The sequence below is a fragment of the Ailuropoda melanoleuca genome, chromosome 4 (assembly GCF_002007445.2).
Source record: "Ailuropoda melanoleuca isolate Jingjing chromosome 4, ASM200744v2, whole genome shotgun sequence".
NCBI classification, from domain to species: Eukaryota; Metazoa; Chordata; class Mammalia; order Carnivora; family Ursidae; genus Ailuropoda; species Ailuropoda melanoleuca.
Window position 1 is genome coordinate 50062025 of NC_048221.1, and position 27120 is coordinate 50089144.

A 27120-nucleotide genomic window follows, 5' to 3' on the forward strand; every position below is an offset into this window, starting at 1 on the left:
GCTAAGAGGTGATGCTTGGTTCAGGCTTGATCAGGACCAGAACCACGGTCTCCAGCACAGGTCCTTCCCCCTCTGACAGGGGAAGTGTGCCCACTTTCTGGGCCAGTTTCTTAACAACTGTCGGTATTTGGTTAATACTGCCCTCCATCGGCACCTGCATGCATTAGTTCCTCTGAGTCTTCTCTGTAAGGCAGACTTTTATGCCCATTCTCCAGAAGAGGATGTGTGCTCAACGGATACAGTCCCTGTCACTGAAGCCCACGTCTGGTGTTCCTTTCATGTCACTCTGTATGGTGCCTTCAGTATAACTGGAATCATGAACATGTTACAGGGACAGACCAGCTTTGTGTGTGTCGAGGGAGAGGGGGGCACGATGCTACAGGGACCTGGGTCTTGGCGAACGTTGTTCTAGTACACTGTTTCAACAAGAATGAAAATAAGCTTTTTAGGGCGGGGTTAGGGTAACGCAGGAAGAATTATAAGCAATATGAATTTATTTTGGAAACAAACCCCCCCCAAATAATGCCTGAACCTAAAAGGTACATAAAAATGGCCAAAAATATTTTAAAATAATAGATTTGAAGATCATTTGTAGCTTTTTCCTCATAACATGAATGCTTTCAGCAGGACAGTAAATTACAAACCATATCAAATCATGTTAAGGCAGATGATCAATCTGGTCGCGTTACTCCTGGGAAAGTAATCATGTTGGAGCTGTTCCTCCCAGCTGTTTGGTCAGTTGGTCCAGGAAAGGACAAGTCCTGGAGTCAGCAGGTGGGGAGCTGGGCCTTGCCTGTCTTGTCACTGCTCGTTCTGCTGGCCCTCTGTGATGGAAGCAGACACGGAACCCTGGCCCTTGTTGACATCACTGATGCACACCCACTGCCCGTCAACGGACTCCTTCCACAGGGTCACCTGCAAGCCAGCACAAGGAGCCTGTCACAAGTCTGTGCCCCTGCAGCCCGCTGTCCTCACCTTCCCAGGTCCCCCATCAAAGGCCATGACTCACAGCTTGTGAGTCAACAAAAATCCCCACAGATTAAGAAAGAAGGAGTAGGGAGAGTGACCTCACCAAGATGGTGACAAAGGGTGTTCTTGACTTACCCGCCCCCGCGCCCCCGACAGGAAGAACAACTATTCATGAACAAGAAACCACCGAGTGAATCCGAGAAGACAACAGTGACGCTGAAGCACCTCCCTCCACCACTGAGACCAAGACACTGTACCAGAAGGGTAAGAGGGAAGTGCGGACTGCATGGCCCCCCACCCAGGCTGGCATAGCACCATGTCCAACCTATGGTTCCTCCAGAAGGAAAAGAACATGGAGGTGACATCCAGTTATCCAGCATTGTAAGTTGTTTCTTTGTGGGAGCCCAGACTCTGGGCTCTGTTCCATGGGGACTGCAGGCACATTTGTGGGGTTCAACCTCTAATCTGATTGTGACTAAGTGGAGAGGGCTTCTAGGAACTGGCACCAGGATATTAGCAGACCAGGCAGAAAAGCAGAGCCACAGCCCCCCTACCTGCTGTAGTTCCTGGCCCTTGGTGCCTCACATCCAGAAAGCTTGTTCAGGAAAATCTGGGAGGTCCCTGAAGTTGGGCTGCCCAGGTAGCAGAGCTGAGTCATAGCCCAGCTAGCCGAAGAGCATAGCCCCCAGGCCCATCTGACAGCAAGGGCTCACTCCAACACCCGCAAGGTGCATGACCCTGCAACTCTAGCAGAGAGGGGAGTGGGCAGAGCTGGTGGCCCCCACAGCAAAAGCCTGCGGCCTTATTTCACCAGGAAACTTGGGGACAGGTTGGCTTAAGACCACACACAAAAAAAATATAAGTGGCCTTACAGCTGTTTCTCCCACTGTGGCAGGGGAAGCAAACTACTTTGTATCTAAGCAGAGTAGAGCCTGTCCAACAGCCCTGCTTACAGTGGCACTAGACTTCCCATCTACAGAGCAAGACTAGCAGCCTCACCTAACCAGGATCTTTGGTCTTCACTCTTGCCTAATTTGGGTCTCCAAAGAACAAGGTGTGTGGGCTCTGGGTCCAGTCCTGCTGCCGCCCCACCAGGGCTGGGAAGACTCAGACTCACCTACTGCTGAGTAGAGAGCCCAGTCCTGACAGAAAAGGAAGCCCAACCAGAAAATCCAGGCAACAGTGAAGCCCATCCTCTAGCGTCACACGAGGATCACAGAAAACCAGGTAAATATGGTAACACCGAAGGAAACTAATAAAGCTCTGACTAAAGAAGTGAAGATCTATGAACCGTGGGACAAAGAATTTAGAATAATCCTCTTCAGTTTAGTGAACTATAAGCACATATAAGAAGACACCATTAAAAAAAAAAAAAACACCAGAAACCCTAGAGCTGAAAAACACAATAACTGAAAAATGTAGCAGAGCTTCAAAAGCAGAGTTGACCACACAGAAGAAATAATCAGCAACTGAGAGGACAGGACATTGGAAATGACCCAGAGGAAGAAAAATAGTAAAAGACTGCAATGGGACATAATGAGAAGAAGCAATATTTGCATTAGGAGAATGTTCCAGAAGATAAGAAAGGGACATAAAGCATATTTCAAGCACTGATGCCTGAAAACTTCCCAAACCTGGGGAGAAAAACCACCTCTAGATCCAGGAGGCCCTAAACAGGTTGAACCCAAACAGGGCTACAAAGACACGTTATAATTATCAAAAGTCAAAGAATTTTAAAAGCAGCTAGAGAAAAAAGTTACATACAAGGGAATCCCCATAAGACTATGAGCAGATAGCTGATTAGAAGCTTTTTTAGTCCAGAAGATGGGATGACAAATTCAAAATACGGGAAGAAAAAAACCTGTTAACCAAGAATACTGTACCAGGCAAAAGTGTCCTTCAGAAATGAAAAGGTGGACTTTCTTGAATAAACAAAAGCTGAGGGAACTCATAGCTACATCTACCTACAAGAAATGCTAAAGGGAGTTCTCTGACTAGAAAAAGAAGGATGCTCATTAACTACAAATAAGACAGCATAAAACTCACTGGTAATGATAAATACATCAAGTTGGATTCTGTAATATGGTGATGGTGGTGTGTATTTCACTTACAACTCCTTTACAGGTTAAAACAAACAGGTAGTGAAAAATAACCATACCTACTGTTATTAGTTACACATTATAAAACATGTAAACTGTAACGTCACTAACCTAAAATATAAGGGGGAGGAGAAATAAAAGCATAAAGATTAGGAATTCTATTGAAGTTAAGATGTTTTATGTAAGCCTTATAGCCAAAAGGGAAAAAAACCCTGTAGTAATTAGACAAAAAAAAAATGACAAAAACCGGATAAGAAACAACACAATGGATCAAAAAAAAATAAAATAGCAATTGTGTAAGGCCTTATTAATAATTACTTCAAATGTAAATGGATTAAACTCTCCAAGACAGTAACAGCTAACATTTGGCTGAATGAATACAAAACCCAAGATCCAACAATATGCTTCATACAAGAGCTTCACGAGGCCTTCAAGACAGAGACTAAGAAGGGATGGAAAAAGATATTTCAAGCAAATGGTAATCACAAAGAAAGCAGGGGTAGCTATACTTATATCACACAAAACAGACTTTAAAAATAGTAAAAAGACAAAGAGGTCACACATCAAGAGGATGTAACAATTCTAACTACTAAACAGAGAAAGAGTAATACAAAAATAGTCGGGGACTTTAATAGTCTCAACAATGGGTACATCATTCAGACAGATCATAAGGAAACAGAGGATCTGAACAACAGTATAGAGCAAATGGCCTAACATATACAGAATCTTGTGGCAGCAGAATATAAATTAAGTGCACATGGAACATTTTCTATATGTTACACCACAAAACAAGTCTTACAAAATTAAAAACTGAAATCAAATATCTTCTCTAACCATAATGGTATGAAACTAGAAATAAGTAGGAAGAGGAACCTGAGAAATTCACAAATAGATGCAAATTAAATACCCTCTTGAACAACCACAGGATCAAAGAAGAAATGAAATAAACTGTTTTGAAACAAAAAAAGAAACCCAATATATGAAAACTTACAGGATGCAACAGAAGCAGTTCTCAGAAGGAAGTTTACAGCAGTAAATGCCTACATTAAGCAGCAGGACCTATCCCAAACAAATAACCTAACTCTGTGCCTTAAGGAATTAGAAAAACAAACTCCACCCAAAGCGAGCGGATGGAAGGAAATAAATATCAGAGCAGAAATAAACAGAGAACAGCAAAACAACAGAAAAGATTAACCGAAAGAGTTGGTTCTTTGATAAGATAAAATGGACACAACTTTAGCTAAACTAACCAAAGAAAAAAAGAGGACCCAGGGAAGCCTGGGTGGCTCAGTCAGTTAAGCATCTGCCTTCAGCTCAGGTCATGATCAAGTCTGTGTCAGGCGCTCTGCTCAGTGGGAGCCTGTGTCTCCCTCTGCCCCTCCCTCCTCACTTGTGCTCTTTCTCCCTCAAATCAATAAAATCTTAAAAAAGAAAAAAGAGGACCCGAAACAAAATTATAAATGAAAAAGGAGACATTCCAACTGATAATCACAGAAATACAAAGAAAAGGAAGATGTTACCATGAAACAACTGTGTCAACAAATTGGACCTAGAAAAAATGGACAGACTCTTAGAAACATCACCAAGGACTGAATCAGGAAGAAACAGAAAATCTGAATAAAAAATTTTATAAAAATTAAAAAATTTTCTGAAATAATGAGAATGAGCCAATAATCAAAAATCTAGTGTAAAAAAGCCCAGGACTAGATGGCTCCACTGGTGAATTTAACCAAACATTTAAGGAATTAATACCAATCCTCAAAATCTTCCAAAAAAAATCAAAAAGGAAGAAACACACCCATACATTCATTTTATGAGGCTAACATTGCCCCGATAAGAAAGCCAGAAAAGGATGCTACCAGAACAGAAAACTATGGACAAATAACTCTGACGAATATAGATGCAAACTGAATTTGGCAGCATATTAAAAGGGTCATTTGCCATGATCAAGCAGGATTCATACCTGGAATGCAAGGATGATTCAATGCAAATCAATGTGATAACTCACAATAGAATGAAAGAAAAATCCTATCATCTCAGTAGATGCAGAGAAAGCATTGGACAAAATTCAACATCTGTTCGTGGTAACTCTTGAAGACCATATATGCTAAGCCCACAGCTAATACAACACTTTTCAACACAGTACTAGAAGTCCTTGTCAGAGCAGTCAGGCAAGGAAAAAAAAAAAGGCATCGAAACAGATAAGGAAAAACTAAAATTGTCTCTACTTATAAATGACAAGATTTTATATACAGAAAATCCTAAAGATTTCATAAAAAAACCTTAGATCTAAATAAAGTTACAGGATACAAAGTTAACATAAAAAATCAGTAGTGTTTCTATACACTAAGAACAAATTATCTAGGGTGCCTGGGTGGCTCAGTTGGTTAAGCATCTGCCTGCATCAGGTCATGATCCCAGGACCCTGGGATCGAGTCCCACATCGGGCTCTCTGTTCAGCAGGGAGCCTGCTTCTCCCTCTGCTTGTTGCTCCAACTGCTTGTGCGTGCTGTCTCTGACAAATAAATGAAATCTTAAAAAAAATTATCTAAAAAAACTTACAATAGCATCAAAAACAGTAAAATACTTATGAATGAACTTAACCAAGGAGGTGAAAGATCTCTACTCTGAAAACTACAAGACAGGGATGAAGGAAACCAAAGGCACATATAAATGAAACGGCATCTTGTTCATAGATCAGAAGAATTAACATTGTTAAAATGTCACCAAAAGCCATTTATAGATTTGAGGAAATTCCTATCAAGATTCCAATGGCATTTTTTACAAAAATAGAAAAAAGAGTCCTAAAATTTACATGGAACCACAAAAGACCCCAAATGTCCAAAGCAACCCTGAGAAACAACAAAGTGGGAGGCATCATACTTTTTTTATTTTAAGCTACAAAGTGATAGTAATCAAAACAGTATGGTACTGGCATAAAAACAAATAGATGAATGCAACAGAATCAAAAGCCCAGCAATAAGCCCATGCATATATGGTTAACTAATAAAATTGGCAAGAGATCCAAGATTCTCAATGGAGAAAGGACAGTCTCTTTAATAAAGGGAGATGGATAAACTGGATATTTGCATGTAAAACAGTAAAACTAGACCCTTATCTTACACCATTCACAAAAATTAACTTGAAACAGATTAAACACTTAAATACAAGACCTGAAACCATGACACTTCTAGAAGAAATAAATATAAGAAACAAGCTCTTTGGCATGGGTCTTGGCAATGATTTTTTTGGATGTGACACCTAAAGCATAAGCAACAAAGTCTAAACAAGTGGGCCAGCATTAAACTAAAGAGCTTCTGCACAGCAAAACAACAACGTGAAAAAGACAACCTACAGATTGGAAAAAATATTTGCAAATCATACATCAGATAAGGAGTTAATATCCAAACTATTCAAAGAACTCCTAAAACTTCAATACAAGAAAGCCAAATAATCAAATTAAAAAAATGTGCAAAAGACCCGAATAGAACATTTCTCCAAAAAAGATCTACAAAGGCCAATAGGTACATGAAAAGGTGCTCAGCGTAACTCATCACTGGGGAAATGCAAATCAAAACCAGTAAGATATCACCTCACACATGTCAGAATGGCCATCATCAAAAAGACAACACAAGTACTGGCGAGATGTGGGGAAAAGGGAACCCTTGCACACGGTTGGTGGGGCTGTAAACTGGTACAGCTGCTATGGAAAACAGGATGGAGGATCCTCAACAAAATTAAAAATAGAACTGTTATGATCCAGCAGTTTGATTTCTGGATATTTATCTGAAGAAAACGAAAACACTATCTTGAAAAGTATCTGCACGCCATTTCACTGAAGCATTATTTACAACAGCCAAGACATGGAAATAACCTAAGTGTCTACTGACAGATGAATGGATAAAGAAGTCATGCATATACAATGGAATATTATTCAGCCAGAAAAAAGGGAATTCTGTCATTTGTGACATGGGTGGACTTTGAGGGCACTATGCTAAGTGAAAGAAAGACTAACACTGTATGATCTCATTTATATGTGGAATCTAAACAAAACCAGAAACACCCGTAAAAGACCCAAAACCAGTCACAGAAGAGTTCCGATTTGTGGTTACTAGAGTTGGGGGTGGAGGGTCAAAAGGTATACGCTTGCAGTTAGAAGATACAGAAGTATCTTATAAGTGGGAGGCAGTGTACTTTAGTATAAGATACTTCTGTATACTGCTCACACTGCCACAGTCGATGTGAAAACTCTTGAGAGACTAAATCCCGAGTATTGTATCTGTATGAAATAATGGATGCTAAACTTACTGTGCTGATCAGTTCACAGTATACTAAGTCAAACCATGCCATGCACTTTCAACATACGACGCAGGCCTATTATACTTCAATAAAACTGGAAAGAGAACACCTTAAAAAATAAGAAAAACAGAGAAGGGGCAATACTGTGAATAATAATGCTACAACATGAAATAATAGTAACCGTAGTAATAATAATAATGTAAACACGGATGTTGTTTTAACCAAGTTCCTATAGCTTCTGTGAGAGGATAGAGGGGAAGAGAACAGTGGTTCTCAAAGCGTGGTCTCTAGACCAGGGCATCTGGAGTGACCAGGAACTTGTGAAAACTGCAGATTCTTGGGTCCTTGCCCAGAGCCACTGATTCAGAAGCTCTGGGGGTGGGCTTGGCAAGCCATGTCTTAACAAGTTTAATACTAAAGTCTGAGAAGTGCTAGAGGAAGATGACAGATGAGTAAGTATGTTATTTCTACACTGAAGTAAATGGCAGAAGAAACAGCTAGGCATTGAAAAGGTTTGCTCCTGGAGAATGAAAATTAGGAGACTGCATTAAAAAAATCATAACCTAATAAAAACTACCTCAAGCTATGTATGTCTATTCAATAAAAAAATGATTTTAACAATTCGTGCTTTAGAGACAGACTATTTACTACACATGCACTGTGCAGAACGCTCTAGACTGAAAACATACAAAGTCCTTTAGTGAAGGACTACTATGCAGATAGCAATAGAATTGAGCTCTTTATAGGAAACAAGCTGATAAAAGAAGAGTAAGAAGCATAAAAGAAGAATGACAGCAGACCACAGACATGGAATGTCCAACCAGGCACTTGTCCAGTGCCCTGTAAACACTACGGTAGGGCTCCTCAGTCAAGTTACGGTCTGTTGGCCTGTCCTGGCTGCCACCAAACCTGGGATCTAGTCCTGTCTCTGGTACTTACTAGAAATAAAGAGGGTTAGATTAGTTTTCTTTGAGGGTCGTTCCAGCTCTAAAACTCTATGGCTTTGAGATGGGGCCTGCCAGATCTTTCTGGGACTACTACACATGAAAGGGACCCCAGGCTGGATAAACACTGCCCGCAAAGGGTCTCAAAGAGGTATTATTTGTACACCCCTGTGCACAGCATTCCTGACAAGAGCCAAAGGTGAAGCACCCCAGTGTCCACCAATGTAGGTGCGGATAAATAAAATGTGGTAGGACAGAGTATTAGTCTTAAAAAGGCAAGAAACAGACACATGGTACAACACAGATGACGACACTACAGGGTTCCACTTACATGAGGTCCCTAGAGCAGTCAGATTCAGAGAGACAGGAAGTAGGGTGGTGCTGACCAGGGGCTGGGGGGTGGGGTGGGGTGGAGTTAGCGCTCCGTGAGGACGGAGTTTCAGCTGGGAGAGGTGCAGACAGCTCTGGAGGTGCATGGGGGTGATGGTGGCCCAATAATGTGAATGTGCTCAAAACTACGAAACTGTACACTTAAAAATGGTTAAGATGGGTGACCTTTCTATGTATTTTGCCACGATTAAAAAAAAAAAAAGCTGCCTCCAGAAAGGAAGAAGTAACGAGCCACTGCTATCACCTGGGAGAGGATCCCTAACTTTATATGGTAGGTTTCAGCGCAGGAGTCCAGAAGTGCATTCACTTTGTTGCTACACTGTTCTGAATTACTCTCTGTCTCCATGTCCTTCCTTGGATGGCTCATAGCACAGTGGGAAGAGGTGTAGTGGGTGAATAATGACACCCATGAATTATTCTGATTTTTAGAAATATGCCTCTTAGATGTCTGACAAAAACCTTCCAATTTTTTTGAGTTTTTTTTTTTTTTTTTTTTAATATCTATTAACTTTTTGAGCAGTGCTAACTCAATGTCACCACGAAGACAAGGTTGTCCAACAGTAAAGCTGATGGACTACCACGGCAGTGCCTTTAGATTTAACTCAGGCCTGATTGCTGACTCTGCCACCTACGAGCTTTGTGACCCCTATGCAAGTCTAACTACCACTGTCAGCTTCTTTCATATTTGTAAAAGGGGGAAAAACAACCTCGGGGCAGGGGATTGTAAGATTTAATGATGTAATTAAGAGATGTGCTCAAAAAACATTCCGCATTAAGGCTCCTTCCAAGCCTGTCATTACATGCAGAATTCAACTATGCTTTCTAGTGGGCACAGTAAAGACAAACAGGGCCCTGTCCACCATGTCATGAAAATGGAGTGTACCTTGTTGTCTCCGCCCGAGACAGCCAGGATGTTGGCTGTGATGGACCAGCTCACATGCCACACAACGTCACTGAACTTGTGCAACAGTTTGGGTGACCACGTATTGCCTGAGGTGTCATCACAAGTCCAAATGAACACACGACCGTCCTGGGAAAAGAAAGGCTAGAATCAGGGAAGGAAAGGCAGGGATCTTGAACTGGGGATATCCTCTTGACCTAGAGCCATATCGGACTTTTGCAGGAATGGGGTGGGGGGATTCAGCACAACACACAGTCGAGGCCCTCCTGGGTGTGCATAGCTGTGATGGCCAATTTCCAGCCCAGCATTATCCCTTTACCCCAAGAACACATTTCACACTGGCTGAGTCTCCCAGGTTCTCATACTCATATTGGTTTCAAGTATGGATTTTACATTGCTAACTCTAAAATTTTCTCTGGGTTTTCCTTATGCCTGCCAAGTCACCTCCTTGTTTTGGCTCACTCTGGCTCGAATTTTGTCAACCTAATGGGTATGGCTGTCTATACACCAAGCTCAGAGAATGAGAAAGGACAAGCTGAAAAATTCCTCAAATTTAGGACCAAACATAACAGGCTCAAATGAAGCCTGGCTAACCTTTGCCTATGGTGGGGTTAGCATATCATTAAAGGCTGGTCTTTCCTTTGTGATCTGTCTGTGAAGACTGAATAGCTAGGTAAGCCCAAGATCCTAGAGCTTCCGACTGCCTCTGGTTCCTGCTTGGGAACACTCTCAGAAAGCACCTGGGCACCTCTAATCCCCAGCTGCACAATGCTGAGGAGGGGAAACTGGTCCTTAGTTTCATCTAGCTCACGGCTCAGTGGAGACAAGCCACTAGTGCCTTCTGATCAAGCCTTTGCCTTGGGATGACCTGGCTACAAGCACTCTCCTACTTGCACTGGTCCAAAGGCGCCTGTTGCCCTGCCCTTACCTTTTTAGTCTTTACCGTGGGGCGGGGGGAGACCGTAAGGTTTGATGGGACTTACTCAGAGATTAAACAACACGGGAGGCTCTCATGGATCTGAGCTGACCTGGGAGCAACTGGCGATGGTGCTGGTGGGCAGGCCAATGGAGGGGGCCCAGGCCACATCTCGAACCCAGTCACTGTGTGCTTCTAGCTTCTGTTCCTCCTTCCACTGGCCGTCCTCCTCCTCCCTAACAGGGAAGACGAAAGGGAGAATGCAGCAGCAGGTAGTAGCCCAGGTGTCTTTCCCACACCTCCAGTGTACCCCCATCCTGTGGGCTCTGCAGAGGCCAAGAAGCTATTCCATCTTTCTGATTTCGTTCGCTGACCTTGTAGGTTTTTACTCAGTTCACCAGCTATAAAGGAATCCTCCAAGGAATGCTGTTCCCCCACAGCCAATGGCTCTAGCAGTTAGGAATTAGGTAAAGAAAGTGCTTGAGCAAGGCCAAGTTGTTTTTAAAGGATGTCCTCTGACAGACTGAAAACAGTTTTCTATGGGCAAGAGGGGAAAGAAGGTGATTCCATTTCTTGGGAACTGTGGCTGAGTCATAGTAGGTAGTAGGGTAGAAGGTAAAAAGTGTCCCCTTGAGAGTAAGTCCACCAATGCCACTTACTTCCACAGTTTGATGAGGTTGTCACAACCGCCCGATGCAAACTTCTTGATGTAGTTGGGCTTCTGCCCCGATGGCTGGTCTATGAGGCTTCCAGGTACAACAGCAGGGGCCCAACTGACGGCATTGCAGCCAATCTGTAAAGAGGGGGGTTGGGGTGACTGCCTGTTTGCCTTGCAACAGAGCACTTCTGCAGACTCACAGCTGCAGTGTATTTCCCCTCCAATTCTCAGGACAGGATTATGTAGGACAGTTGTTTTGATGAATTAAGGACCAGCCCCCATAATGCTCCTTTAAAGAGTCCTAACAGTGCATGTATTTTTCAGCAATATACATTTAAAGTAGGAGTTAGGGACGCCCAGGAATTTAAGAAACAGAACATTTTCAAAAATATGAAGGGAGGCACAGATTCAGAAAAACATGCAAAGTTTAATGAATTACTCTAAAGCACTCTTGTAACCACTACCAGTTCAAGATATCAAACTACCATTTACCCAAGAAGCCGTCAATATGTCCCACCTGAATCACAGCCCTTCCTCCTTGGAGTTCTTCCTTTTTTTCTCTTTAGTTTTGTCACCTAAATATGCATCCCTAGATACTATTCTTCGGTTCTTTCCCTACAGTTTTTTTTTTGTTGAAGAAAGATCAGTCATCTGACCTGTAGACTCTCATTTGCTATTTCATACTCAGACCTCTGAATTCCTCTGAATTCCTGAAAATTGTCAGCTGGATCCCAGACTGGATCAGACTCAAGCCTGACCCCTTCGTTAAGACTATAGGCAGTAAAGTATTCTTTCACTGGGAGGCATAATGTCAGGTTGTTTTTTTATGTTGTTAGCACCTGTCAACATTCACGCCTCTTTTAGTTCATTGGACATTACAAAACGGTGATAATGTAGTCATTTCTTTGTTATTTATTATATAGAATAATCTAGACAGGGGCAACTCCCCTCATTAATATTTGGCTCCCCATGGGTACAGGTCAGATAGGAAAGGCAGGATAAATGCTTCACACTTTATGAACTGGTTTGCTGCCATTCTTTAAGAATGACTATTTTATTTTTTTACTTTTGAGAAGATTTTATTTGAGAGAGAGAGTGAGAGAGAACACAAGTGAGGGTAGGAGTAAGGGGAGAGGGAGGAGCAGACTCCCCCACTGAGAAGGAAGCCTGATGTGGGACTTGATCCCAGGACCCTGAGATCATGACCTAAGCCAAAGGCAGACACTTAACTGACTGAGCCATGTAGGTGCCCCTAATTCTCTCTTTCATATATCATTATGAACTCATGGATTTAAGCGTATTTGATGGATTTCAGTTCACTGCAATTATTTTCGTTTTTTTGACACCTAAACTGTAGTGTGTATTCAAATTGGCTCCTTTGATAACCCTGGTATGTCAAAGTATGTCTTTGTTCATTTCTGTTGGGTACGACAAAATGTTCCAGGCTCATCCTGTACGTGTCCTGCCTCAGACTTAAGATCAGCCACTTCCTCAAGAATTAGGGTTTTTTGGGATGCCTGAGTGGCTCAGTCCATTAAGCGTCTGCCTTCAGCTCAGGTCATGATCCCAGGGTCCTGGAATCCAGCCCCGGATGGGCTCCCTGGTCAGTGGGGAGCCTGCTTCTCCTTTTTGTCCCTGCTCCTGCTCTTCGTCTCTCTCAAGTAAATAAATAAAATCTTAAAAAAAAAAAAAGGATTAGGGTTTCTTTTAGTAAGAATCTATATTTTAAGACTATAATCTGGTGCTAGGGATGCCCACTGCCACATAGTTATTTTATATCATTTCACACTCAACGGTCTCAGTCACTGCCAATATAATAAGTAAAAACATTTTAAAAAATGTTTGCAGTGTACTCTCCATTCTCTGCCACAGGTGTTTTTTTGGGGAAGGGCAGGGTGTGTTTTGTATGTATGGTTATGAGCATCAAAAGATCCTAGATCTCCAGCTCTGCTTGTGCCCACTTTTTTTTAAAAAAGATTTTTATTTATTTATTTATTTATTTATTTGGAGCATGCAAGTGGGGCAAGGGGGAGAGGAAGAGAGAGAACCTTAAGTGGACTCTGCTGAGCACAGAGCCTGATGCAGGGCCGATCTCACCACCCCGATATCATGACCTAAACTGAAATCAAGACTCTGACGCTTCACCAACTGAGCCACCCAGTGCCCTGTGCCCACTTTTTAAACAGTTGTCTGCTACCTTAACAGAGCATATGGCCAGTACATCCTATACTCTGCCTTATAACCCTCATTTAGTCTTAGTTCTCTACAATTAACTATATTTCATATCTTTATAGTCATTTCTGTTGTCTGAAACTTATTCTCTAGTAGTTCCCTCAGGAAGGGCTAATGGAAACAACAGTCCTTGAGTTCTTGCATAGCAATAACAGTCTGCATTCTTTCTACTCCAAAATAAAACTCGAAGACCAGCCCTGAAGTATTACTGACATTCACTGCTCATGAACCACATAATCTGACAAGCTCTGACACAGGCTTACCCTGTGAAACTACCACTACGGTCAAGGTAACAAACATGTCTCAGAATGCTAAAAGAAAAAAACTTTTAACCAAGAGTACTCTATGCAGGAAGTTACTCAGAATTGAAGGAGAGAGAGCTTTCCAGACAAGCAAACGCTAATGGAACTCAGGACCACTAAGCTCGCCTTATAAGAGACATTAAAGGGTTGTCTTTAAGTTGAAAAGAAAGGGTGCTTATCCACTGATAAGAAAACATATGGAAGTAGAAAACTCACCAGTTAAGGTAAATACATAGTAAAGGTATTGGAGTAATCACATGTAAAGCTAGTACGAAGGTTAAAAGACAAAAGTGGTAAAAACAATTATAACTACAATAATTAGTTAAGAGATACACAAGACAAAAAGATGCAAAATTTGACCTCAGAAACGTAAAATGTGGGTGGAGAGTAAAAATGCATTCATGTATAAGTTCTTTTCAACTTCAGATAGACTGTTATAAACATGTTATAAATAAACGTAAGCCTCACGGTAACCATAAAGCAAAAACCTACAGTAGATACACAAAAGATGAGAAAACAATCTAAACATACCACTAAAGAAAGTCATCAAACCATAAAAAAAAAGGAACAGAAAGGGACTACAAAGCAGCCAGAGAACAATTAACAAAAATGGCAATAAGTACATACCTATCAATAATTATTTTAAATTTAAATGGTCTAAATGCTCCAATCAAAAGACAAAGGGTGACTGGATGAAAAAACAAGACCCATCTATATGCTGCCTAGAAGAGATTCACTTCACGCCTAAAGACACATAAAGACAAACTGAAGGAACTGGAATAAGGTATTCCATGCAAATGAAGGGGGGAAAAAAAGGCTGGGGTAGCAGTGCTTAGGTCAGACAGAGTAGACTTTTTTTTTGTAAAAGGTCCATGCCCAGCGTGAAGCCCAACGTGGGGCTTGAACTCACAACCCTGAGATCAAGACCTGAGCTGATCAAGAGTCGGATGCTTAACTGACTGAGCCACCCGCAGGCACCTTGAGAATAGACTTTAAAACACAGACTATAACAAGGACAAGGGCATGAAGTCATGATAAAGTAAACACACAGAAACTAAACAACCAATGGGTCAATGAAGAAATAAAAAAGATACCTGGAGAAAAGTGAAAATGGAAACACAATAGTTCACAATCTTTGGGATGCCGCAAAAGGAATTCTAAGAGGGGAATTTATTGTGATACAGGTCTACCTTGAGAAACAAGAAAATCTCAATCTAACCTTACACCTAAAAGAACTAGAAAAAGAAGAGCAAACAAGCCCAAAGGTGGTAGAAGGAAATAATAAAGATCAGAAAGGAAACAGAGACTGAAACAACAGAAAAATTCAGTGAAAGAGCTGAGTTTTCAAAAGTTAAAAATTGATAAATCTTTGGCCAGACTCATTAAGACAGTACTCAAAATCAGAAATGAAGGGGTGCCTGGGCAGCTCAGATGGTTAAGCATCTGCTTTCAGCTCGGGTCATGATCCTGGGGTCCTGGGATCGAGTCCCACATCAGGCTCCTTGCTTAGTGGGGAGCCTGCTTCTCCCTATCCCTCTGCCACTCCCCCTGCTTGTGCTCTCTCTGTCAAATAAGTAAATAAAATCTTAGGGGCGCCTGGGTGGCACAGAAGTTAAGCGTCTGTCTTCGGCTCAGGGCGTGATCCCGGCGTTATGGGATCGAGCCCCACATCAGGCTCCTCCGCAATGAGCCTGCTTCTTCCTCTCCCACTCCCCCTGCTTGTTCCCTCTCTCGCTGGCTGTCTCTATCTCTGTCGAATAAATAAATAAAATCTTAAAAAAAAAAAAAATCTTAAAAAAAAATCAGAAATAAAAAAGGAGAAATTACAACCTACACCACAGAAATACACAGGATTATGAGACTACCATGAAAAGATATATGCCAATAAACTGAACCACCTAGAAGAAATGAATAACTCCCTAGAAACACACAATGTTCCAAGGCTGAATGAAGAAACAGAAAAATCTAAACGACTGATTACTATTAATGAAACTGAATTGGTAATTAAAAGACTTCCAACAGAAGTCCAGGACTAGATGGCTTCATGAGTGAATTCTACCATTTATTTTTTATTTATTTTAAAAAAGATTTTAAGTAATGTCCACACCCAATGTGGGGTTCAAACTCACAACCCCGAGATCAAGGGTTGCATGCTCCAATGAGTCAGTCAGGTGACTCTCTACCAAACATTTAAAGAATGAATATCTGCCTTCTCAAACTATTCCAAAAATAAAAAAGGAATGACTTCTTCCAAATTCATTCTGTGGGGCCAACATTACCCTGAAGAACTCCTGCAACTCAACCCCCAAATAAATAATCTGATTAAAAAGGGGCAGAGGAGGACGCCTGGGTGGCTCAGTTGGTTAAGCGTCTGCCTGCAGCTCAGGTCATGATCCCAGGGTCCTGGGATTGAGCCCCACATTGGGCTCCTTGCTCAGCGGGGAGCCTGTTTCTCCCTCTGCCTGCTGCTCCCCCTGCTTATGCGTGCACTCTGACACATAAATAAAATCTTAAAAAAAAAAAAAACGGGCAAAGGAACTGAATACACATTTTCCCAAAGACATACTGATGACGAACAGACACATGAAAAGATGCTCAGCATCACTAATTAAATGCAAATCAAAACCACAATGACGTATCACCTCACACCAGTCAGAATGATAGTATCAAAAAGACAAGAAATAACAAGTGTTGCTGAGTATGTGGGGAAAAAAGGGAACCCTCATGAACTGTCGGTGGGAGTATAAATTGGTGTAGCCATTATGGAAAATAGTATGGAGTCTTCTCAAAAAAATTAAGAATAGAAATACCATATGATCCAGCAATTCTACTTCTGGGTATTCATCCAAAGAAAACAAAAACACTAATTCAGTATCTGCACCCCCATGTTCCCTGCACATTATTTACAACAGCTAAGACATGGAAGCAACCTAGAAGAAATTTTAAAAATGTGGTATATATATATATATATGTACAGTGGAATATTCAAATTCAATCATAAATAATGAAATTGTGCCATCTGCAACAACATGGATGGACCCCCCCCCCTTTTTTTAAAGATTTTATTTATTTGACAGAGAGAGAGAGAGAGCATGCATGAGCAGGGAGGAAGGGCAGAGGGAGGAGGAGGAGACTCCTGGCTGAGCAAGGAGCCTGATGCAGAACTTGATCCCAGGACCCTGGAATCATGACTGAGCCAAAGGCAGACACTTAACCAACTGAGCCACCCAGGCACCTCAACATGGATGAACCCTGAGAACATTATGTTAAATGAAATAAGTTTGAGAAAGACAAATACCTTATGATCTCACTTTTACGTGGAATCTTAAAAAGAAAAGAAAAAAGACAAACAGGAAAAACTCTATGCTCTTAGATACAAAGAACAGACAGGTGGTTGCTGGAGGTGGGGGATGAAGGGTGGGGTAAATGTGTAAAAGGAGTCAAAAGATACAAACTTCAGGTTTAAAATAAGTCACAGGGATGTAATATACAGCTTGATGACTACAGTTAATACTCTACTGCCTATCTTAAATTTGCTAGGAGAGAACATCTTAAAAGTCCTTATCACAAGGAAAGACTTTTTTTGGGTAACTGTACGAAGTGACAGAGGTCAACTAGACTTATCGTGGTGATCATTTTGCAATGTATACAAATACTGAATCATGTTATGTATCTGAAACGAATGTATGTCAATTATACCTCAATAAAAAAGAGAAGTGATTAAAAAAAAGTATTTTAATGAAAATCAAACAAAAAATAAACATATCTATCACTCCTGAAAGTTTCCTCTGGTCTCTTTCCTGATCCCTCCCCCTGGCCCTGCTTTACCCCAAACTTAGCTGATCTGCTGTCACTAGTTTACTTTTTCTAGAATTTTAGATCAGTGGAATTCATAATATGTACTTTTGGTCTGATTTTCTCACTCTGTGTGATTATTTTAAAATTAATTCTTCTTACGTCTGTCAGTTATTTCTTTTCATAGCTAAGAGCATTTCTACAGTGTGGACAAATTGCAGTGTGATCCATTTACTTGTTGATACACATGTAGGTTATTTCCAGTTTTTGGCTTTAAAGCTGGTATGATCTCTTGTGTGAGCCTCAAAGTCAGTTTTGCTGGTTATAAATCCTTGGCCCACACATCTTCCTTGAGTATTGTGAATCTGTTCTTTTTCTATGCATGGATCATTGCTGCTGAAAAGTCTGATGAATGCCTAATTTTGTTTCCCTTATAAATCACATGGCTTTTTCCCCTAGATGACCAAAGGATTTTGTTTAAAGGCCGGTAATTCTATTAAAATTATGTCTTTTTTGCTGGTGATTCTGGGTATACACACACACACACACACACATATATATATACACATACATATATATATATATGTATTTTTTTAAGTATTTTATTTTTGAAGTAGGCTCCATGACCAACATGAGGCTTGAATTCATGACCCTGAGATCAAGAGTCACGCTCCACTGACTGAACCAGCCAGGCACCCTTCTGGGTTGATATAAAGTGCAGGGCATGCTCTCTCAAAATGCAGTTTCAAATATTGTTGTTTTAGAATTTTAAGATAGTTTTCAGCATTTGTTCTTTTCTCTTCTTCAGGAATTCCTCATATTCATGTTTCTTCTTTGCCTGTCTTCATTCTCTCAAAATCTCTTATCTATTTTTTTGATTTTAAAATATTTCCTCTTTTTGGGGCGCCTGGGTGGCTCAATCGCTTAAGCGTCTGCCTTCAGCTCAGGTCATGATCCCAGGGTCCTGGGATCGAGCCCCACGTTGGGCTCCCTGCTCAGTGGGGAGTTGGCTTCTCCCTCCCCCCTGCTTATACTCTCTCTCTCAAATAAAATCTTTAAAAAAAAAAATCTCTTTTCACAATTTACTTCTAAGGCATTATCTGTTGTATTTATTTGCTCTTATATTCCTTCTAATTTAGTCTTTATTACTGAAATGATTTTTTTATTCCTAATTCTTTCCTAAGTTCTGTCACCTCATTTTGGGAATTTTTCTAATTTTGACTTACAGTATTTTTTTCACATCTTGTAATATTTAAAAAAGGTTTCTTAGCTTCATTTCAAATAGTGGGTGACAGCTGGTTCTGTTTTGTGGGCATGTCTTTCTTTCATTGTTTCTCAGGATGCTATTCTGTGTATTCTTTTTTCTAAGTTTTTATTTTAATTCCAGTTAGTTAACATACAGTATTATATTTAGTTTCAGGTGTACAACATCGTGATTCAACACTTCCATACATCACCCACTGCTCATCATGGCAAGTGTACTTCTTAATCCCATTGTCTATTTTACCCATTCCTCCATCCCCCTCCTAGAAATTTTTTTTTCCCCTAAGAAACATCTTTAAAACATTCAGAATACTCAGGAATTTAAGGTTAAAGCTCCCGAAAATTTCTAATGTAAATTAAATACATTCAGAAGAGCATAAATTACTCAAATATTTTATTATACCAAAAACCCCAAAAGCCTGCTTATCTCATCCCCTCTTAGAAACTTCTATAAACATGCTGTCCACCAGCCTCCAAATCAGTTTCTATATTCTCTTCCTTTTTTGTGAGTCAAACTTTATGTGATTTTACCTCAAATACTTTTCTGTTACTTTTATTTGAAATTAGTTTTCCTGACAAAGTGAGGTTCAGACTTCAAGGTAAGAAGTCTGTTTTTGTTAATATACATGTTGACAAACGTGACAACTTGCTTTCAGTATTTCTTGGTTTTGTTCCCCTCCCTGACTGTGGTCTATATTCTCTTTCCTTTTTCTGTGTCTCGATCCTGCTCAATTTTGATTTCACTCCCAGTTTCCCCTTACAAGAGGCCCTGTCATGGAAGCAAGCCTTGGTGGGTTATAAAGGTCAGATTGCTACAAGCCCCTTTAATCTTTCTTAGGGTGGGCAGCTTGCACTCAGCAGGGATAAGAGAGTACAAAACCCCTCCCAGTGAGTTCTCCAAAGATAATACAGATGGCCAGTAAGCATATGAAAATGTGCCTAATATTTGTCGTTTAGAGAAATGTAAACTGAAGCCACAATGAGGTACCACTGCACACCCACCTGGATGGCTATAACCAAAAAAAGGAGATGACAAAAGTCGGCAAGGATGTGGAGAACTGAAACCCTTACACATTGCTGGAAGCCATGTAAAATGGTAGTTATCTGGAAAACGGTTTAGCAGTACCTCAAAAAGTTAAACAGACTTTCCATCTGACTTAGTAGTTTTTTTTCTTTTCTTTTTTTTTTTTTTTTTAAAGATTTTATTTATTTACTTGAAAGAGAGAGACAGAGCATGAGCGGTGGAGAGGAGGCGGAGGTTGGGGGGGGGAAGCAGACACCCTGCTGAGCAGGGAGCCTGATGTGGGGCTCAATCCCAGGACCTTGAGATCATGACCTGAGCCCAAGGCAGACACTTAACCTCCTGAGCCACCCAGGCGCCCTGACTTAGTAATTCTACTCCTAGGTATATACTCAAGAAAATTAAAAACATACATACAAAAATACATGAATGTTCATAACAGCATTATTCATAATGGCTGAAGATGTCCATTAACTGATACGTGATTTAACAAAGTATGTAAATTCACATGCTAGAATATCATACAGCCGTAACAATGTATAAAGCACTAATACATACTGGACGAACCCTGAAAAGATGTTAAGTGAGCGGCCAATCACAAAAGGCCACATACAGGCGTACTTCACTCAACCGTGCTTCGTTTCACTGAGCTTCACAGTTATTCTTTTACAAATTAAAGGTGTGCGCAACCCGGTGTCATGCAAGTCTGTTGGTGCCATTTTCCCAACAGCATTTGCTCGCTTCGTGTCTCTGTGTCGCATTTTGTTAATTCTCACAATATTTCGTTTTTTCATTATTATATTCATTATATGACGATCAGCAATCTTTGGTGTTGTTATTGCAATTGTTTTGGGTGCCATGAATTATACCCATATAAAATGGCAAGCTTATTTGATAAATGTTGTGTGTGTCTGACTGCTCCACTGACTGGCTATTCCCCCATCTCTTGCCCTCTTCTTGGGTCTCCCTATTCCCTGAAACACAATATTGAAATTAGGCCAGTTAATAACCTACAATGGCCTCTAAGTGTTCAAGTAAAAGGAAGAGTACCACGTCTCTCACTTTTAAATCAAAAGCTAGAGATGACTCAGCTTAGTGCGGAAGGTATGTCAAAAGCTGAGATAGAACAGGGGCGCCTGGGTAGTGCAGTCGTTAAGCGTCTGCCTCTGGCTCAGGGCGTGATCCCAGCGTTCTGGGATCGAGCCCCGCATCAGGCTTCTCCACTGGGAGCCTGCTTCTTCCTCTCCCACTCCCCCTGCTTGTGTTCCCTCTCTGACTGGCAGTCTCTCTGTCAAATAAATATATAAAATCTTAAAAAAAAAAAAAAAAAGCTGAGATAAACCAAAAAAGCTAAGCCTCTTGCACTGAACAGTCAAGTTGTGAATGCAAAGGAAAAGTTCTTGAAGGAAATAAAAAGTGCTACTTCACTGAACACACAAATGATAAGAAAGTAAAACAACCTTATTGCTGATATGGAGAAGGTTGTAGTGGTCTGGAGAGAAGACAACACCAGCCACAACATTCCCTTAAGCCAAAGCCTAATGGAGAGCAAGGCCCTAACTCTCTTCACTTCTGTGAAGGCGGAGAGAGGGGAGCAAGCTGCAGAAGAGAAGTGTGACGCTGGCATAGGTGGTTCGTGAGGGTGAAGGAAGGAAGTCGCCTCCGTGACATAAAAGCGCAAAGTGAGGCAGCAAGTGCTGATACAGGAGCTGCAGCAGGTCACCCAGGAGATCTCGCTGAGATCATTTGTGAAGGTGGTGACACGAAACAACAGATTTCCTATGCAGATGAAACAGCCTTCTAGTGGAAGATGCATCTAGGACTTGCCTGGCTTTAAAGCCTCAAAGGACAGACTGACTCTCTTGTTAGGGACTAATGCAGCTGGTGACTTGAAATTAAAGCCAGTGTTCATTTACCACACAGAAAATCCTAGGGCCCTTAGGAATTATGCTAAATCTACTCTGCCTGTGATCTATAAATGGAACAACAAAACCTGGATGGCAGCGCATCTGTTTACAATACAGTTTACTGAGTATTTTAAGCCCAATGTTGAGACCTACTGCTCAGAGATTCATTTAAGATGTTACTGCTCACTGACAATGCATGTCTTGGTCACCCAAGAGCTCTGACGGAGACGTACAATGAGATTAATGTCATTTTCATGCCAGCTAACACAACATCCATTCAGCAATTTCCATGGATTAAGGAGTAATTTCTACTCTCAAGTCTTATTATTTATTATTATAATATGGTTTTAACTGCCTGCCATAGTGCTTTCTCTGATGGATCTGGGCAAAATAAAGTGAAAACCTTCTGGAAAGGATTCACCATTCCAGATGCCATTAAGAACACGGGTGATTGATGGGAAGAGGCCAAAATATCAACATGAACAGGAGTTTGGAAGTTGATTCCCATCCTCATGGATGACTCTGAGGGGTTCAAGACTTCAGGGGAGGAAGTAACTGCAGATGTGGTGCAAAGGCAACCAGAATCAGAAGTGGAGCCTGAAGATGGGACTGAACTGCAGCGATCTCACGATCAAATCTGACAAGACGAGCTGCTGCTCACAGATGAGCAAAGCAGGGTTTCTTGAGATGGAATGTACTCCTGCTGAAGATGCTGTGAAGACTGTTGAAATGACAACAAAGGATCTAGAATATCACACACATTTAGTTGACAAAGCAGCAGCAAGGTCTGAGAGGATGGACTCCAATTTTGAAAGTCCTAGTGTGGGTAAACGAACAGCACTGCACGCTACAGAGAATCATATGCGAAAGGAAGAGTCGACTGATGCGGTGCAATCTTATTTTAAGAAATCACCACCGCCAAGGCAGCCTTCAACCACCATGATCAATCAGTCAGCAGCCAAACACTGAGGCAAGACCCTCCACCAGCAAAAAAAGTATTACAACTCGATGACCACTCAGATAATTCCTAGCATTTCTCAGCAACAAAATAAATTTTAATTAAGGTATGTACACTGTTTTTTAGACCCAGTGCTATTACTGCACTTAAGAGACCATAAGACTATGAGACAGTGTAAATATAACTTTTATATGCACTGGGAAACCGAAAAATTCCTCTGACTCTATTGCAGTGGTCTGGAACCAAACCCACAATAGCTTCAAGGTATGCCTGTGTTGTAGGATACCGCTCAGAGGAAATGTCCTGAATAAGCAAATCCGTGCAGACAGAAAGTAAATTAGTGGCTGCATGGGGGTAAGGTGGAGAGTGACTCCTAATGAGGATTCTTTTTGGGGTCATGAAAACGTTCTGAAAATAAGCAGTGATAGCTGCACAACTCTGTGCACAGCTCTACACTAAAGCCTACAGAATTGTATACTTTAAAAAGGGTCAATTTTATGGTAAGTCAATTGTATATCAATTAAAAAAAAAGGTTAAAAACAAAAGAAACCCCAAAACTTCTCCAAGTTTCAGCTGTTCTTAAACTGGCCAGCTATGGGATATCTGGGTGGCTCAGTCCGTTAAGCATCTGCCTTCGGCTCAAATCAATGTTCTGGGACTGAGTCCTGCATCGGACTCCTTGCTCAGCAGGGAACCTGCTTCTCCCTCTGCCTTCCTCTCTCTCTGTCAAATAAATAAATAAAATCTTAAAAAAACAAAACAAAACAAGAAACTGGCTAGCTATGCTTTCCAGTGAACCCCTGCTGGCTATTTTGGCAGCACTCCCCTTCTCAGGTCTGCTGGAAGGCACCCCGCTGCTTCCTCCTGCTCAGATACCAACACCATGCAGGCTTATGGTTGTTGCTGGTTTATTCCTCTCTGTTTCTATTTTGGAGCTTGTGGAATATCTTGTTACCTAGTTTTGTTGTAAATGTTCATGAAGTTTTGGTTGTGCTATCTAGCTGCTCTGTTGGTTTTATGGAGAGATGAGGAAAGACTGAAAAGCTGTGTTGCCACTCCCCAATATCTCCCCAGAAGCCTCTGAGTCTATTCACTTTTGCAAGTTAGTCAGCAGATGGGAATCTGAGCACCTCAAGTAAAGACGCTGAGCCAGGCTCCTGGGGCCTTGGAGACTGGACAGGCTGTGGATCCCCTGAATTTGAGAAGTGCACAAGTACAGTGTCAAGGTTGGGAGCTACTAAGTTTCCATCTGGGTAGCCTGCAGAAGTATTTGGGGCCACCAAAGCAGGAACTATTGTACAGTGAGAAGGCACACAGATTCTGGGTTTGAATCCCGGCACGGCACCTTCGCTAAGTCATTTACTTTTTCTGAATCTCATCTGTCTCATCATAAAATGGGAACAGGACTACTTAACTTGCAAGTCTGTACATTTGGTAGTTTCTTCTTTCATTTGCAGACATTTGTGAGGATTACCTGACACACAGTGGGGGCTCAAGTACTATGAGATATTCCTGTACTGTCCACAGTGCTTTCTTGACTATTTCAACATCTAATGACTGGAAGTGCAAAGGAACTGAATTCCTATAATGCTCTTTATAACACCACTCACTCCTAGGAGGTCCCAATGACCACTGCAAGCATGTCAACTTGAGGTGTCCATAGCAAAGGTAGCAGGTAGACAGGCTGCTGCTGCCACCTTGCCAAGGCCCTGACCCTTCCCGATTTGGGAGCCTGCAGACAGGAACCTGTGCCAACCCCCTGCCCTGGGATGAATGAGGCTGGTACAACCTGGCCTCCTTGGATGCAGCGTCTGTCTGTCTTCAGAGCTAAAGAGGCTCAAAACAGACCCACCAAGCATGGCTGATTATCAGTCCCCCCCCAGCCCCCTGCAGAGCAGTGACGCTACTCCTGCCACCGCTCTAGGGAGTCTCCAGGACACATGGCAAGGCAGCAGAGCTACCTTCCACCCACAGACAAGGTCTGGACTTACAGCGTGAGCGTTGCTGATCTTCTTCACTTCCCACTGGCCCTCTCCAGTGTACGTCAGCAGGGAGATGGCCCCATCCGAGCTCCCACAGGCCAGTATGAGGCCGTAGTCATGGGGGGCCCAGCACACAGAGTTTACTGCAGGAAGGAGGGAAGCACAGTTCGCAGACTTTGATTTCCCAGGTTTACCGTTTTACTAAATTTTTAAAATAAAATTGCAGGGATCACCAGAAGGAAGTTAAGGAGATTTTAAAAACCCATTACCTATGAATATCATAATTGCATAAACTACAGTCTACCCTAACAAAAAGGAGGACAAAGTGAAACATAAAGAGGATTAAAAGTACGCTTACTATGATGAGCATGGAGTAATGGATAGAAATACTGAATCATAACATATACCCAAAATGAAAATAACACCGTATGTTAATAAAAATAAATTAAAACTGGGGCGCCTGGGTAGCGCAGTCGTTAAGCGTCTGCCTTCGGCTCAGGGCGTGATCCCGGTGTTCCGGGATCGAGTCCCACATCGGGCTCTTCCGCTGGGAGCCTGCTTCTTCCTCTCCCACTTCCCCTGCTGTGTTCCCTCTCTCGCTGGCTGTCTGTCACATAAATAAATAAAATCTTTAAAAAAAAAAATAAATAAAACTAGGAAAAAAAAGTAGAGTAGACAATAATCTGAGAATAAAGGCCAGTACTTAAAATGAATAAAATTAAAAAAAACCTCACTCTGTTGTTTTTTCCTTTTCTTATTTTGCTTTAGACTGGCTTTAGGTCTTAGAGCCTTACCTCTGCTGTGGACAGACAGCAGAAAAGCCAACCAAACCCAAGGGACAAATGAGGAGCATCACAAGGGGAAGGGCACGGGCTTGGCAGCCAGGCTGCAAGGCCCCGCCCACCTGCTCCTACCACATCCGCTGTACCTGAGGAGTCGTGTCCCGTGTGCTCGTGCGTCTTCTCCCACGTGCCATTCTCCTCCTTCCAGATGATGACTTTCCGGTCATAGGAGCAGGATGCCAGGATGTTGCCATACATGGGGTGAGCCCAGGCCACTTGCCACACAGGACCCTCATGACTAGAAGGGGACAGGGTCAGAGGCTGCTCAGACGGCTCACAGGAAGCTGCGCTGCTCCGCCAGCCCCTACTTTGGACCCAACTGACTGGCTTTCTTAGCAGGCAGATAGAGCATCGCAGGACAGAGCTGCCTGAGAATTCCATAAGGGAGACCTATGAGAAGTCACTGCCAAGAGAGGCCTTTGTGGGGCACTGATGATCCTGAGGCCCAGAGGTCACAGAGGCTTTGAAAACAAAGCAGGACTCTAAGTCAGCCTCTCTGTCCCGAACTGACACAACCCTCCCTCCCTCGTCGCACACTGCAGCCAGCACCACCTACCTCTGCCATCCCCCGGAGAAGCCTCTCAGACTATTCATCTGTGCACCGATCAAGCAAAGCTTTGTACCCACAAGTGCTCAGGAAGTATTTGTAGAGTGAATCGCTACTCACCCTTCCAGATAGTTAACTTTTGAGCAGGCACTGTTTCATACTTGCACTATTCTTTTAATTTGTTCAAGGGCACGTCTCTCCTCTGCTTTTGTGATCTTTACGCATTCACCTGCTAAGTACTATCTGAGCGCATACTGGTGCTGGGCTATGTACTGCGGCCATCCCTCAGGTCCAGGGAAGGGTGGGCACCCAGCACACAAGAAGTGACACGGCAGAGGGGATGGCCCAGGCTCTTTCACCCCCACTCCCCATTTATTAGCTGTCTGACTTTAGGCAAGGGCCATGTCCTTTCTATGGCTTAGTCTCCTAATGGAGAGACCAGTGAGACGTCTTTCATAGTGAGCTCAGGAAGGGAAACAGAGGTGATAACTCACATAAAAAACTTGCTGGGCACAAGAAAAGAAAAAAAACCACTCAAGCCTGTCAGCTGGTATTGCTGCTCCCTGTTCACTCCTCCGACCCAGGGCACCAGACACTCAAAGTGTCCTCCTCCCTCTGGCTGGGACAATTCCCAGGCCTCACAAAGGAGCCACCAAGGAAACTCTCAGAAGATGACAATGTCCTACAACTAGCATAGTTTTAACTGAGCAAAAAAAGAAGGGGGTGTGAATTTTTTATCCCCCTAATATTGCACATCTTTTCAGCCTAAGAAAAACAGGGCAGAAAGGACCGAGTGACAACAGATGTGATATAAAGATATCTGTGTTTTCTCTTGGTAACAAAGTTACAGGTGCTCTGAATGCTACTGTGGTTTCTAGCCTATACCCATCACTGAAGGAAATGCTAAATATTTGAGTCACTGACAATAAAGATGTGATTTTTTTTCTCAGCCCCAGTTCACCAGCCCCTGAATTCTATCCACAGAACCCTCAGAGATCTGGGGAACCCAGGTTAAGAACTATTTATTTGAAAGGCAGTGGACTGAGGGAAAGCAGTAGAAGTATAGCCATAAAAATGAGCCAGGATCTCAAGAAT

General features: G+C 42.1%; 1 protein-coding gene across 4 annotated transcripts in view; it reads right to left on the minus strand.

The window, feature by feature from the left end:
- Positions 1 to 474: 474 nt before the first annotated feature.
- Positions 475 to 27120, minus strand: part of SEC13 (SEC13 homolog, nuclear pore and COPII coat complex component) — a 32354-nt gene continuing 5708 nt past the window's right edge. For all 4 annotated transcript variants that reach the window (XM_002925018.4, XM_034658769.1, XM_019805706.2 and 1 more), the window contains 6 exons: positions 25565 to 25716; positions 24646 to 24779; positions 11178 to 11311; positions 10631 to 10754; positions 9585 to 9731; positions 475 to 915 (listed from right to left, as the gene is read on the minus strand). In XM_002925018.4, the coding sequence (XP_002925064.1) occupies positions 802 to 915; positions 9585 to 9731; positions 10631 to 10754; positions 11178 to 11311; positions 24646 to 24779; positions 25565 to 25716 (805 nt within the window). In that variant the 3' untranslated portion in view covers positions 475 to 801. The remainder of the gene's footprint in view (positions 916 to 9584; positions 9732 to 10630; positions 10755 to 11177; positions 11312 to 24645; positions 24780 to 25564; positions 25717 to 27120) is intronic.